This window comes from Brassica rapa, chromosome A05, assembly GCF_000309985.2.
Source record: "Brassica rapa cultivar Chiifu-401-42 chromosome A05, CAAS_Brap_v3.01, whole genome shotgun sequence".
Taxonomy (NCBI): domain Eukaryota; kingdom Viridiplantae; phylum Streptophyta; class Magnoliopsida; order Brassicales; family Brassicaceae; genus Brassica; species Brassica rapa.
Window position 1 is genome coordinate 4,646,051 of NC_024799.2, and position 12,649 is coordinate 4,658,699.

Below are 12,649 nucleotides of genomic sequence, written 5' to 3' on the forward strand. Positions count from 1 at the left end.
TCAGTACCCACTTATTGATTCTGTGATGTGATATATGTCGTTTTTGTTGTATTGGTGTTTTAAAGTTTATATATCTTGTTTGTGATATATTTCGTTTTTCTGTTTGCATGCTCATTCACTGTAATGCTACGTTTGAAAGACATTTGTATGTTGAACCGTATCTTCTCTTCAATGTCTCCGTTTTGTGTGCTTAGTTGACTTGTATGGTCGGACTTGGAGATAGAGGTCCTTTGATAGTGATCGCTGAACATCATTCTTAACATCACTTTATCATTTGGTTCAACGAAGGTCGAGATTGAGGAGTCGAGAGCTTTTACACGAAACGTCTAGTTAATCCCTTTTTAGAGCATCTCAAACCCACCCCTATATTTGCTTCTATATGCTATAATAGAGGAAAATCTACTCCACCCCATCTCTATTTCTTCTTCTAAAATAGAGATTGCTATTTTCTCCTATATTTAGAGGAAAAACTAGCATTTCTCTATAATAGAGACATACTTTTTTATTTACACAAGAATCCTTTAACTTTTTGTGATTATAATTAAAATACATATTTATGTAGAAATACATGATTTTTACATATAAAGCCTAATTATCTTTTGTTTACATAATATTTTTTACAGTTATAAGTAAATAAAATAAATAAATAATAATATTATTTTATGTGAAAGTCTAATTTTTAACAAATAATACTTAATTTTATATTTAATACTAAAATTATTAATTATAGTTTAATTTCTAAAAAATCTACATAAACTTTACATATTGATAACATATTTATTTAAATATTAATTAATACAACATATTAAAACGCCTTAATATTATGGTAAATTACTTCCAGATCTCCATAATGATGGTTAGATAATGTATACTTTGTTTTACTATTTTTTTGTTTAATGTTTTTTGTAACAAACTGTTTAAATTAAATAATATTGCATTTTTATGAAAAAAAATCTAAATGATATAATGAATGGGTTAATTTTCAATATTTATAAGTTAAAAGGTGTTAATTGTAAAATTTTAAAAGAATCTCTTAAGAATATTTCTTTTTAAAAGATAAAATAGAAGAATACATTGGAAAGAAATCCACATCTATTATAGAGTTACTCTATTATAAAGGAAAAAAATAGAAAAATACATTGGAGATGGTCTTACAGATATACAACCTTAGGAGTTTATTGAAACCAAAGCAAACTCAGCACAATGGGACTCCTTACAGTTGATACTACAAAGAGATTATTGAATCAAATGAAATGAATGAATGAATTTAGGAAAGTTTGTTACAAGAAGTATATATATACACGGTTAAGTTATAGGAAACTTAAACCATGTTGGTTATCTAGTAAACCGATATAGTATATTGATGGTTTATGATGAACTCGGTCTGGATCATAATATCAGATCACGAGTCTCTACCAAACAAAGAGTCCTTTCGATCTCTGCATGTTTGTATTGACTTTAAGGGGGTGTTAATGGGACTCGAAGCGAATCCAAAACGGGTGATCCGTGCGTTTCAGACATCAATCGCCAAACCTCACTTTTCCAGACCGAACCGAACCGAATCGACCCTGAGTTTTCCAAATTTTAAGTAACTGCATAAACCGGTTAATTCTCATCGACTCCTGTAATTCGTCTTTCACTACCAAACCGGACATATTGATGGTTTAATGAGCTCGGTCATGAGTCTTTCTGCCAAACAAAGAGTCCTTTCGATCTCTGCAAAATTTGTTTTTGACTTAGGGGAAGTCTACTAGTTGAAGCGAAGAATCCAAAACGCGGTGATCCGTGCGTTTTCAGACATCAATCGCCAAACGTATGCATAACTGGGTTAGAGCTTCCTCTTCCGATTTCACCGGAACTCCTTTTTTTTTTTTTTTTTTTTAAATATATATATTAGATTAAAATATCAACCCGAAAAACGGGAACCGGAACAAGACCTCCGGCTAGTCGTCGAATAAACAGTAAATCTCACAAATAGATTAGGCTTATCACTATTACACAAGGAGAGAACAGCATAAAAACAGCGGGAGGGAAAAAACCTAAGGTTCGGGGATCCGTTACCGGTTCCCGTCATCACCAGAAGTCCGCGGCCAACGACGCCGACCAAATCGAAATTTAGACGACCACTGCAAAGATACTTTCTCTCAAACCAGCGCCGACACACAGCTGCTCGATCCACACGACACTCTCTTTCTCTTACCGACTATCAAAAAATGGAAATCGAAACAGACCAACTAGTTAAGGGGAACCGCCATCCTCAACAAGTCCGTCTCTCTTGGCAGACCCTGACCAGTACGGAGATACGGAGAGGTCGTATTCGACACACTAACCCGAGACTTGAACTTGATTTATAGATAGGGGGAGTGAAGAGATAACCTGAAGGCTTTCTAGAACCGAAACAGAGACGCTTCGGCCAAAAGAAGCCGTAAAACGGGCTGAGATGTGGCTGGCTAAAAACACGCTGAGACGAGCACCTGCAAGCCATTGATGGACTCCAACTTGCCGAGAAGATCAAAGACCCACAAGGCACTGGGATAGCCGGAGACCAAACGTGCCGTCACGGAGAGGAAAATGAACCTGCAGAGACCACCTGAAGGTCCAACCATCTCACACGCATCACCTCTAAAAACTAGAGGATGAATCAAAAGGCTAGGCTGAAGCAACAACCGGTGACAGGACGGAGTTGCAGATACAAAGAAGAACCGGCTCGAGAAACCCAAAACAGAAGGTGCACAGTTCCGAGAAGGGCTCTCTGCTGTTTAAACCGAAGGCTGGAGGAGACAAAGACCGAGGAACACCACCGGATCTCCGACGCCTGAGCATAGACAACTCCACGCGTCAAGAGAGCCAAAGGTCTTCACGCGCCATCGAGGAAACTTGCATCTGACACCGCCAGAGAAGAGACCACCGCTGCACGTCTAGAAGTCGAGGACCTCCGAGGCACATCTTGAAAGGGGTTGAGACCGAGTCCAAAGCCGAGACACCAAGGCGACAAACTAACGGAGACAACCGCCTCTCCACACCGACGAAAGGACAGATCCGAGTCGAGTGAGACTCTTCCAAAGCCCACGCGCCACCAACTCGCGGAAGTAACCGATGAAGCAAGACAGATCTGGGAAAAACGCTCATCGGTACTCACCACCCAAAATCCGACTCTCCCCTTACCAAAACGCCTTGCTGCCTCATCTTGACACCGGGGAAGGCCACCATAGACTAGATCTGTCACCGAGCTCCAGATCCAGAGAGCCAGCTTCCGGCAGAGCTCCCTAGGGCTTCGACATATCAGCTGCAGGACGTAGAGCGAGGGGAAAGCAAAGAAGAAAAGAGGAAGGGTTAAGAGAGAGCCACCGGCGACGGCGCCGAGGCCACCGTGCCGGAGGGGAGGAGATGATTTTTTTTTTGTTTTGTGTCGAGAGAGAAAAAGTAGAGAGAGAGAGTTTTTTTGGAGGGTGAAGTTAGAATAAGAGTTTTTTTCATTCAATTTCCGAGAGAGAAAAAGTAGAGAGAGGATTTCACCGGAACTCCTCCACAGCCTAGGAGGTAAATTAGTTACTTCTTCTCCATTCAATTTCCGATTTTAATTTCAGCTGATGATTTTTATTCTTCATCAGTGGACATACAGCTGTCAATGTCGGAAAATCCATGGTCGTGGTGTTCGGCGGCCTCGTCGACAAGAAGTTCCTCAACGACATCATTGTCTATGACATTGGTAATATCATACTTTAGCCTTAGGATTATTGTTTCCTTGCTTCAAGAAAGATGCTTTCTTTCTTTCTCTATGAGTTACTGTCTTGGCCTTGCTTTAAGTATCATTTGTTCAGCTTTTTTAATCATGTGATAATTGGTGGTCTTATTATGATTGCTTTTCTTTATCCTGTCGACTAGAGAACAAACTCTGGTTTGAGCCAGAATGTACCGGCAGCGTTTCTGAAGGAAAAGTTGGTCCTACACCTCGCGCCTTTCATGTTGCCATCACTATTGATTGTCATATGTTCATCTTTGGTGGACGCTCTGGTGGCAAGAGGTGCACACTACTATATATTTTCTACCTATAAGCGTTTATACATTCTGTTTTCACCGGAATAGCTTATTCCTATAAATAAATCCTATTTCAGGTTGGGTGACTTCTGGATTCTAGATACAGGTAATTAATTTATATCAGTGTCGCTGAGACCTGCCTGAGAACTTTTAATACTCTGCTGCTAACATTTTCTGCAGATATATGGCAGTGGTCTGAGTTAACCAGCTTCGGCGACTTACCTACGCCTCGTGATTTTTCTGCTGCCGCTGCTATTGGGAACCAGAAAATTGTGTTGTGAGTATTCAGAAATTTAGACGTTCCATCAGCTTGTTTCATGCATTGGCTTAACCTATGATTATTGGCAGGTGTGGCGGCTGGGATGGTAAAAAATGGCTGTCAGATGTGTATGTTATGGACACAAGTATATCTCTCGTCTACTTCAGTTTTGTGATAAAACTTGTTTTAAGTTTATGATAATGTCAGCTTTTCTTGGTATTTGCTAGTGTCTCTTGAATGGATGGAGCTGTCAGTTTCGGGGTCGTTGCCGCCTCCTAGATGTGGTCATACAGCCACCATGGTTGAGAAGCGTTTACTTGTTTTTGGTGGCCGAGGTAATACCAGAACTAAAAAAAACTGTAGATTCTTGATGTTGACTTATCGCCATTCCTTTAATAAGTTAAGGTGTTTGCATACTAAACCAATCACCACAACTGAGGAGTGTTCTTGGCGGACTCGCATTATGGATAAAATTCAAAATTGAATGATTTATTTGCTATTTTACTTTTTTTCATTCATCAAACATGTTAAGGATGCTGATGTGTTTGGTTTACCCATTGCTGTTAATTAATAACTTTCATTTATTAACGAAGTTTCCTGACCGGGTGTACTGATGGTATATGTTCACAAGAAGTTTTGCTTGAGCTGATAACAAGTAAACTGAGACTATGGTGTGTGATATGGTTATCTTTGACAGGAGGTGGTGGACCTATCATGGGTGATCTGTGGGCTTTGAAGGGTCTAATAGATGAAGGTGCATCCTTGATTAAATTACTTCAAAACTGCATTGGATCTTATTCTGGGTTTACCTTTGTTGTGCAAGAAAGAGCGTGAAACACCTGGATGGACACAACTCAAGCTTCCTGGCCAAGCACCATCGTCTCGATGTGGTCACACTGTCACATCCGGAGGACATTATGTATGTCTTTTTCAGCTCCTGTTTGTTCTTTTGTGTAAGGATAGCTTCGCATGACATACATCACTCACATCATTAATTTTAATGTATGAAGCTTCTGTTATTTGGGGGACATGGAACTGGTGGATGGCTGAGTCGTTATGATGTCTATTATAATGACACTATAATTTTGGATAGAGGTAGGTTCTTGCTCACTCTTCTCATAAGATTCTTCTCCTCTGCTAAAGTATCACTTAAAAATCCAAAAATCCACTTCATTAATTTACAATAGTACATTACTAGTGAGATGATAAAATTGTGATGTAAATTATCCTTTTTCTTGCTGAGCATTGTCTTCTATGCGTTGTTGCTAAATTTCTATTTTCACATACTAGTAACTGCTCAGTGGAAGCGCTTACCGATAAGCAATGATGAGCCTCCTCCACCTCGAGCTTACCATACCATGACTAGTATTGGAGCTCGTCATCTTTTAATTGGTGGTTTTGATGGAAAATCAACCTTCGGTGATCTTTGGTGGCTGGTTCCTGAAGGTATCTTACTCTTATTTGTATTGATGTTTTAGTCCAACTTAGCTATCACTCTGTGTGCACTGTGCACACATCATCCGTTATTATCGCTAGACTTTCTAAAAATGGTGTTGGCACAGATCATAGGAAATTAGCGACACTTCAAGCTCTAGATAGGGACCTGTTTAGCCATCTTAAAATGTTATTATTCGTTTTTAAAGGAAGAAATGGATTTGGAATTCGAGATAGGGATCTAACTCAAAACTTCTACGCTTTCATCTCAACCTCACGCTCACTATATCTGTTCTTTTTCTTTTCTCAGATGATCCGATAGCCAAGAGGTCTTCTGTACCTCAACTTAGAAACCCTCCTGAGACTAAAGAGTCAGAGAGAGATTTGGATACGGTAACTGTGGTTCCTGCTCATCATCTTATGTGTTTCTCGCCAATGCAGTTAAATTAGCTTTTCAACGTGTTTTAACACCAAGAGTTTGGTCACAGCAGGAAAGAGGACAAGAGGGATTCACTATCGTCGACTTGCAAAAGAAAATGGGAATCTCTGTTGCATCAGGGTTACTACGCCGTCATATCCCCGAGGAGTCAGAAGATCAAGAGTTCGTTGAGTTAGGAACCAGATTGATTGAGGGAGATGTAATTGATAATCGAACCTCCATGATTCAGGTTAATTTTTCCTCTTGTCTTTTTCAGGATGTGTGATTGTGTTATTCTTGTACTGAAAATGCTTCTCAACGAATAGATGGCAGCTGAAGCACTTCGTCAACATTGGAAAGAGTCCACTGCAGAGACTTTGCAATTAAAAGAGCTTAGTGCCTTGCTTCGAGATTATCAGCGACTTGTTACCTGAAAATACACGTGAGTTCTTACTCATTCCAACTATTTCAGACTCAGTTCTTGTTTTAGTTGTTTATGTAGATTATCTTTTATTTCACTAAAAATGGTTGTTCTTTGATTGCGCTTGGAATGGCATTAGAATAACTTAGATAAATCTCCTGAGAGTTTAGGAGTGTTATATAGAGTTAATATGAATATCATTTTTTGTGTCTTGAATAGCCCTTGAGACTTTTTAATCCAAGAATTGCCAAAACTGATTCATTTCTTAATGTTGTGAAGTCCTCACATAAAAGTTGATTGTAAATGCATCGCTTTGTACCCCTCTGAAAAGTATTAAATGTCATGAAATCTCACATCTGCTTCTTCCTTTCCTTCACACATGTTTGTTTTCATTTGTTGTGGCGGGTTTCTATCAGAGCTCAGGGCAGCTTAACATCTGCTGATTTTGGAAAGAAGACCTTTACGTTTTATCATATCAAAACTTCTTCCGAGGTACTTCTGCATACTTTCCTCATGTTATTAGCTTTATTGAACATTTGACACCAATCAATCAAACATCAGGCTTTCCTCTGACATGTCAAGTTTTCATTTTGCTATTCTCAGTTACGGATGGATGACATCCCCAAGTTGCTGGAAGAATACAAAACCCTTCTAATCTGATTGAGGAGCTCTACCATAAAACTCACAAGGAGATATACTAAAACCCTTCTAAACTCATCAAGTAGCTGCCAAGAAGATCACCAAGATTGCTATCAGCATTACCATTCGCAAACAACAAAGCTAAAAATTCTCAAAAGAATCATATCTCTGATAGACAACAAGATATGTACAACTTCTTCTTAGTCAAGGACAAAAACATATACCCATATGTAAGATTTTCATTATTTCTACTTAAATCCATATCTCAGCGTCTGCTCTTTGCTTTAAAGCCAATGGGAAAGTAAGGAAAAAAGTAGGCAAACTTCACCTCTTATACTTAGAAATGGATTACTACAACAACAACGGTACTCTTGATAACTTAAACCATAGAGTTTCTGTCTGCTTAGACCCGTATTGTCTTTTTTCTCTATCCCCTAAAACAACTCAAACTCAAGATGATCTCCCATGGCTTTACATTCAAGATACCCATTACTATTCCCTTTAGGAGAGGTTGCTTCAGTTGCACCATTGTCATATACATCAGGCAGCTCAGGGGGAATGGCGCAGCGGATGAGAGCCCAGTTCAATCCTTCAAAGAAAGGATGCCTCTTGATCTCAGCAGTTCCTTTCTCCCACCCGAGACGGCTCTCCGGATCCTTCATCACCAACCTCCTGATCAAATCCTTTGCCTGGAAGCTCACAAGAGGGCTATCAGGAAACTTAAGGTTCTGAAACACAACGTTGGACAATGTCTCCTCATTGTCATAACCTTTAAACGGTGTCTTCCCGTATAAAAGCTCATAGAGAAGGACCCCAAAAGTCCACCAGTCTACCGCAGCACCATGCCCTTCTCCTTTTATTATCTCCGGCGCCAAGTACTCGTGCGTTCCTACAAAAGAGTTTGATCCTGCTTCGGTTGGTTTAGCCACAAGCTGAGGCAATGATCTGAACTGTTGGGTCAGAAGATCAGGCCTTCTCTGTTTTCTTGGTTTCGAGTTTCTAGCTTGCATTGATGGGAGCCTAGGGCTGAAACATGGGAAGCAGGTTCTTCACAGGTTCTTCACCTTCTTTGGAAGTTGAGGAGCTTGATACAATAAGCGAAGACGAAGACAAACAGCAGTATCCACGCGCAGCTACAGCTGGTAAGAAGTCATGTTCGAACCCGGATCCATCTTTGAGCAACTTTTTTAGACCCGTGTCTAGGAGACCAGTGTTCTGCACTATCGAATCTTGGTCTCCTACTTGAGATTTGATGCTTCCAAACAATGTCCAGCCCACTGGTCGTTGCCTAGTAATATCATCTCCACCATATCACCAACAATAAACATTTTCGAAACTACCCTCCCTCTCCCCTCTCCCAATAAAAAAAACACAAAACTTAAAAATTAGGTAGCTCTAAAACCCTTCTGATCATAACAAAAAGTAAGATCTAAACACACTTGATGATTACGTAAGTTGGTTCGTAATTTTTTACCAATCTTTGGTATAAGGAACTGGAGAAAAGATTCCAAATAGACTGAGGAAGAAAGACATGCAGATTCCGGAGATTTGATAGTTTGGTGTCAAGGCCACAAAGCATCAAGCTTTGTTAACATGTAGTAGTAGTAGTACCAGAAGAACTTGACCACAGTACGGCCGTATCCTATCATTGAGTAAAGGATTATAGTATGTAAACTCTAGTTTGTATGGTGTCATACTAATAACTTTGTCTATATTACCAATTTTCCCAATTTCTTATTTCTAACAAACTATAATGTATAAATATCAATGAATATATTTTGCAAGTTGAAAATAAGGGAGAAATTTTTTTTACCAAAAAGAATAATAAGGGAGAACTACAGTGAATGTTTCGAGTGGGCCTAAAGCAAATGCATTATTGCCTTGCGAAAAAATCATTATCGCCACAGACTAGAAAAAACTCCTATTTTCTTTTTATTCAAAATTAGAACCACAAGATGGCAGTCGTAGACTGATAAGATTGACTTGGAGTCTACTCTTTCATTGCCACTCATATCTTTTCTTCCAAAGAACGTCTCTAAGCAAGTTGAAGAGCTGTTACATGAAAGGTAAATCATGTTCTTGTATCATTATTTGTATGTTTAACTTGCTTTGATCTGTCTTTTGGACTCTGTTGTGGTTGAATCTGAATTTAAAAACGAAAATTCGTTAGATTATTACAAATCTTGTTTTACGAATTTAAAGCATTTAATCATCAAATCTTGTTATAAATTGTTTGAATAAAAGTAAAGTTCCTCTAACAGGTATCATGTTTTATTAGATCAACCAAGGATTATCATAACGGTTTTAAATCTTACTACAAGTTTGTACTTATGTGTTGATGATGGTGGAACAGGAGAATAGTGATGGCTGAGGGCGTTGTGTCGTTTGGAGTGGAGAAACTCTGGGATCTCCTGAGTCGAGAATCTGAGCGATTGCAGGGAGTTCATGAGAAAGTTGATGATCTAAAATGTCAGATGAGAATGTTACAGTCGTTGTTGAAAGATGCAGATGCGAGGAAACATGAGAATGAAGTAGTGAGAAACTTCTTGGAAGATGTCAAAGACATTGTTTTTGATGCTGAAGACATAATCGAATCCTTTCTTTTGAAAGAATTGAGTGGAAACCAAAAAGGGATCAAGAGGCGTGTGAAAAGACTTGCTTGTTTCTTAGTGGATCGCCGAGGTCTTTCTATGGACATTGAAGGCATAATTAAGAGAATGTCTAAGGTGGTTGCACAAATGCAGAGCTTTGGTATACAGCATAGCGTCAACAGATCACCGTCTGTACAAGAGAGGCAAAGGGAGATCCGACAAACATATCCTAAGAGGTCTCAAAAGGATCTCGTGGGGGTGGAACAGAGTGTTAAGGAACTAGTTGGTCATTTGGTGGAGAATGATAGCATCCAAGTAGTTTCCATATCTGGGATGGGTGGTATTGGAAAAACCACTCTTGCAAGACAAGTCTTTCATCATGACATTGTTCGAAGTCATTTTGATGGATACGCGTGGATCTGCGTTTCGCAAGATTTTAAGCGGAAGGATATTTGGCAAAAGTTATTGCAAGACCTTAGACCACATGATAAGGGCATCGAACATATGAATGAGAATACACTCCAGGCTGAGCTCTTTCACTTGTTGGAGACGTCTAAATATTTAATTGTCATGGATGATGTATGGAAAAAAGAAGATTGGGATGCAATAAAAGACGTTTTCCCCCAAGAAAGAAGAGGTGAGCTCTCTTATTGTACATACATTACTTAAGAACTCCCCATAACCACATTTCATAAATGCCTTTTGAGTCCCTGAGATGAAAGGAAATACAATTGCAGGTTGGAAGATGATTCTTACTTCACGCGATGAAGGTGTTGGTTTGCATGCAGACCCAACATGTTTTCCTTTTAGACCAAAACCACTTACTCCCGAAGAAAGTTGGAAGCTATGTGAGAGCATAGCATTCCCTAGAAAAGAGATAACGGGTAATGTTTTTATATAAGAATCATATGAATCCAGAATCCTTAAGGCCAGTAATTTCTTACGGCCGGGACATCTTATCAAAAATCTTGTGTATTAATTCCTAAATCCGCATGACATATATTATTACATATACCTTTGAGAAACAATATACCATCAATACTATTAAAACAGAAGACCTTTTTTTGAGGTGCTCTTCTGTTTCAACAATATTTTCAGATCTTTGCCACTGAAATATTTAAAACTTATGATTTTAATTAAATTCTGAATTTTCTTTTATTTATACAACAGAAAATCTAATAATGAATCAACACGTTATTAAAGTAAACCGACTTATTTAATATTTTACCAAAAAAAAAAAGTAAACCGACTTACCCAACGAACGTAAACCAACCAACATACTTAACAATAAAATAAAGTGTTATGCTGGTTCAATCCATCGAAGTATAAATTATAAACTACATGATTCTATATACTTAACACGTCTTTAACTTGATATCAAGTATATAAACAAACAATTTACAGCATTTCAATTCCTATAGGATACCGGTTCAAATGTTCTATAGAAAACTAAATCGACGTTGGTATGAATTAAATCATCCAATATATCACACTTAAAGAAACGAATATATAAACAATAAATATTAAATATATGAACAAAATAGGTGTGGGAATATTCATTAAGAACAGTTAATATTTTCCTAATTGAATGGTCGATAAGATATTTATAATAATCATATTTTTCATAGCAATCAATTAAATGCATCAGTTTCGGAATGCTAAATAACAATACCTTTCTTTTTAAAAATAAAATTAGAAAGATCTTCCTAACTAAATAATTAAGTCGACAGCAAAAAAAAATTATACATGAACAAAATGACTAATCCTATTAGAAAAAATAAATGAATTTATAAGGGTTTGAGATTTAAAAAGTGTCGGTTAAAAAAGAGACGGGTTCAAATACATGACAGATTTATTTATTGTAAAATATTATTTTTAAAAACAATTAATTATAAACTTTCTGAATATTTTTTTTTTAAATTCACCTTTCGTATTGAAATATAAATATTCTAAAAAAAATTGTTTTATCATGTAATCTAAGAAATATGTCATTACAAATATGTTCTTTACAATTTCATTTATGATAATAATGTGAAATCTTTTTTTTCAATAATGTATTTTTTCCTATTATAAAAAATATTAATAAAATATTTTAATATTTTTAATAATATAGTTATTTGAATTCAGAATTATTATTAACAATATTAAAATTATTATGATCTATATACATATTTTTATTTTATAATATTATGTCCGGAAATTTAACAAAAAATGATTAATCCTTGCGGACTAACATTTTTATGTGTAAGCATTCAGTAAAAAAAAATTATTTAGAACTAAATTACAAACAATTAAAAAAATGATCTAAACGGATTTGAAATTTAAAAGGTCAAGAAAAGGTTTAAACATGATAAATTTATCTATTTTAAATTTTATGACAAAGTGGTATAGACATTTTTAGAAGTGGGTGTTCGGACTACCATTCGGGTTTGGTTCGGGTCTATTCGGATTTTGGGTTTTCAGGGTACGATATTTAAGCCCCATTTGGATTTTTATAAATTTTGTTTCGGGTTCGGTTTAGATCTTTGCGGGTTCGGATAACCCGTTTAAATTATTTTAAATTTTTTAAAATTGTATATACTTTAAATTTCTTAAAATCTAAAAAATAAAATAATATATAACATAAAATTTTGAGTAATGTATGCCAAGATACCTAAACCTAACATAAAAATTGGTTTGCATTGCTTATTTGGTTAGGTAATCAATATATATTAAGTTGGTGTTTTAAGTATAGTTTAGCTACATTAGATATTTACTGACTATTTCTTTAAATTTTCAAACATTTTGGACAACTTCAAAATATTCTATACATTTTGGAAGTTAAATATAAAATAGCTAATATATTCAAG

The 12,649-nt window shown here is 36.8% G+C and overlaps 2 protein-coding genes, 1 long non-coding RNA gene and 2 pseudogenes across 9 annotated transcripts in view; 4 read left to right on the plus strand and 1 right to left on the minus strand.

Annotated features, from left to right (window-relative positions):
• Positions 1 to 12,649, plus strand: part of LOC103867718 — a 34,610-nt pseudogene that overhangs the window by 15,896 nt on the left and 6,065 nt on the right.
• LOC108868787 (protein GLUTELIN PRECURSOR ACCUMULATION 3) overlaps positions 1 to 12,649 on the plus strand; it is a 26,889-nt gene continuing 14,240 nt past the window's right edge. Inside the window, exons 1-17 of one of the 3 annotated variants that reach the window (XM_033291449.1) lie at positions 5 to 1,845; positions 3,509 to 3,540; positions 3,612 to 3,709; positions 3,886 to 4,024; positions 4,116 to 4,144; positions 4,219 to 4,315; positions 4,387 to 4,442; positions 4,525 to 4,632; positions 4,995 to 5,051; positions 5,125 to 5,216; positions 5,308 to 5,392; positions 5,588 to 5,743; positions 6,042 to 6,124; positions 6,220 to 6,399; positions 6,476 to 6,591; positions 6,987 to 7,062; positions 7,174 to 7,229. In XM_033291449.1, the coding sequence (XP_033147340.1) occupies positions 1,816 to 1,845; positions 3,509 to 3,540; positions 3,612 to 3,709; positions 3,886 to 4,024; positions 4,116 to 4,144; positions 4,219 to 4,315; positions 4,387 to 4,442; positions 4,525 to 4,632; positions 4,995 to 5,051; positions 5,125 to 5,216; positions 5,308 to 5,392; positions 5,588 to 5,743; positions 6,042 to 6,124; positions 6,220 to 6,399; positions 6,476 to 6,583 (1,350 nt within the window). In that variant the 5' untranslated portion in view covers positions 5 to 1,815 and the 3' untranslated portion in view covers positions 6,584 to 6,591; positions 6,987 to 7,062; positions 7,174 to 7,229. Of the gene's footprint in view, positions 1,846 to 3,508; positions 3,541 to 3,611; positions 3,710 to 3,885; positions 4,025 to 4,115; positions 4,145 to 4,218; positions 4,316 to 4,386; positions 4,443 to 4,524; positions 4,633 to 4,994; positions 5,052 to 5,124; positions 5,217 to 5,307; positions 5,393 to 5,587; positions 5,744 to 6,041; positions 6,125 to 6,219; positions 6,400 to 6,475; positions 6,592 to 6,986; positions 7,063 to 7,173; positions 7,481 to 12,649 lie in introns of those variants that run through there. The other 2 variants (XM_033291448.1, XM_033291450.1) reach the window with 2 other exon arrangements.
• The window catches only part of LOC117134032, a 32,147-nt gene continuing 23,108 nt past the window's right edge, over positions 3,611 to 12,649 (minus strand). The window contains exon 3 of the long non-coding RNA XR_004458143.1: positions 3,611 to 3,776. This is a non-coding gene — a long non-coding RNA (uncharacterized LOC117134032). The remainder of the gene's footprint in view (positions 3,777 to 12,649) is intronic.
• LOC103848414 (probable disease resistance RPP8-like protein 2) overlaps positions 9,073 to 12,649 on the plus strand; it is a 25,841-nt gene continuing 22,264 nt past the window's right edge. For all 5 annotated transcript variants that reach the window (XM_033291422.1, XM_033291425.1, XM_033291423.1 and 2 more), the window contains exons 1-3: positions 9,073 to 9,275; positions 9,563 to 10,437; positions 10,538 to 10,684. In XM_033291422.1, the coding sequence (XP_033147313.1) occupies positions 9,573 to 10,437; positions 10,538 to 10,684 (1,012 nt within the window). In that variant the 5' untranslated portion in view covers positions 9,073 to 9,275; positions 9,563 to 9,572. The remainder of the gene's footprint in view (positions 9,276 to 9,562; positions 10,438 to 10,537; positions 10,685 to 12,649) is intronic.
• Positions 9,122 to 12,649, plus strand: part of LOC103848412 — a 76,976-nt pseudogene continuing 73,448 nt past the window's right edge.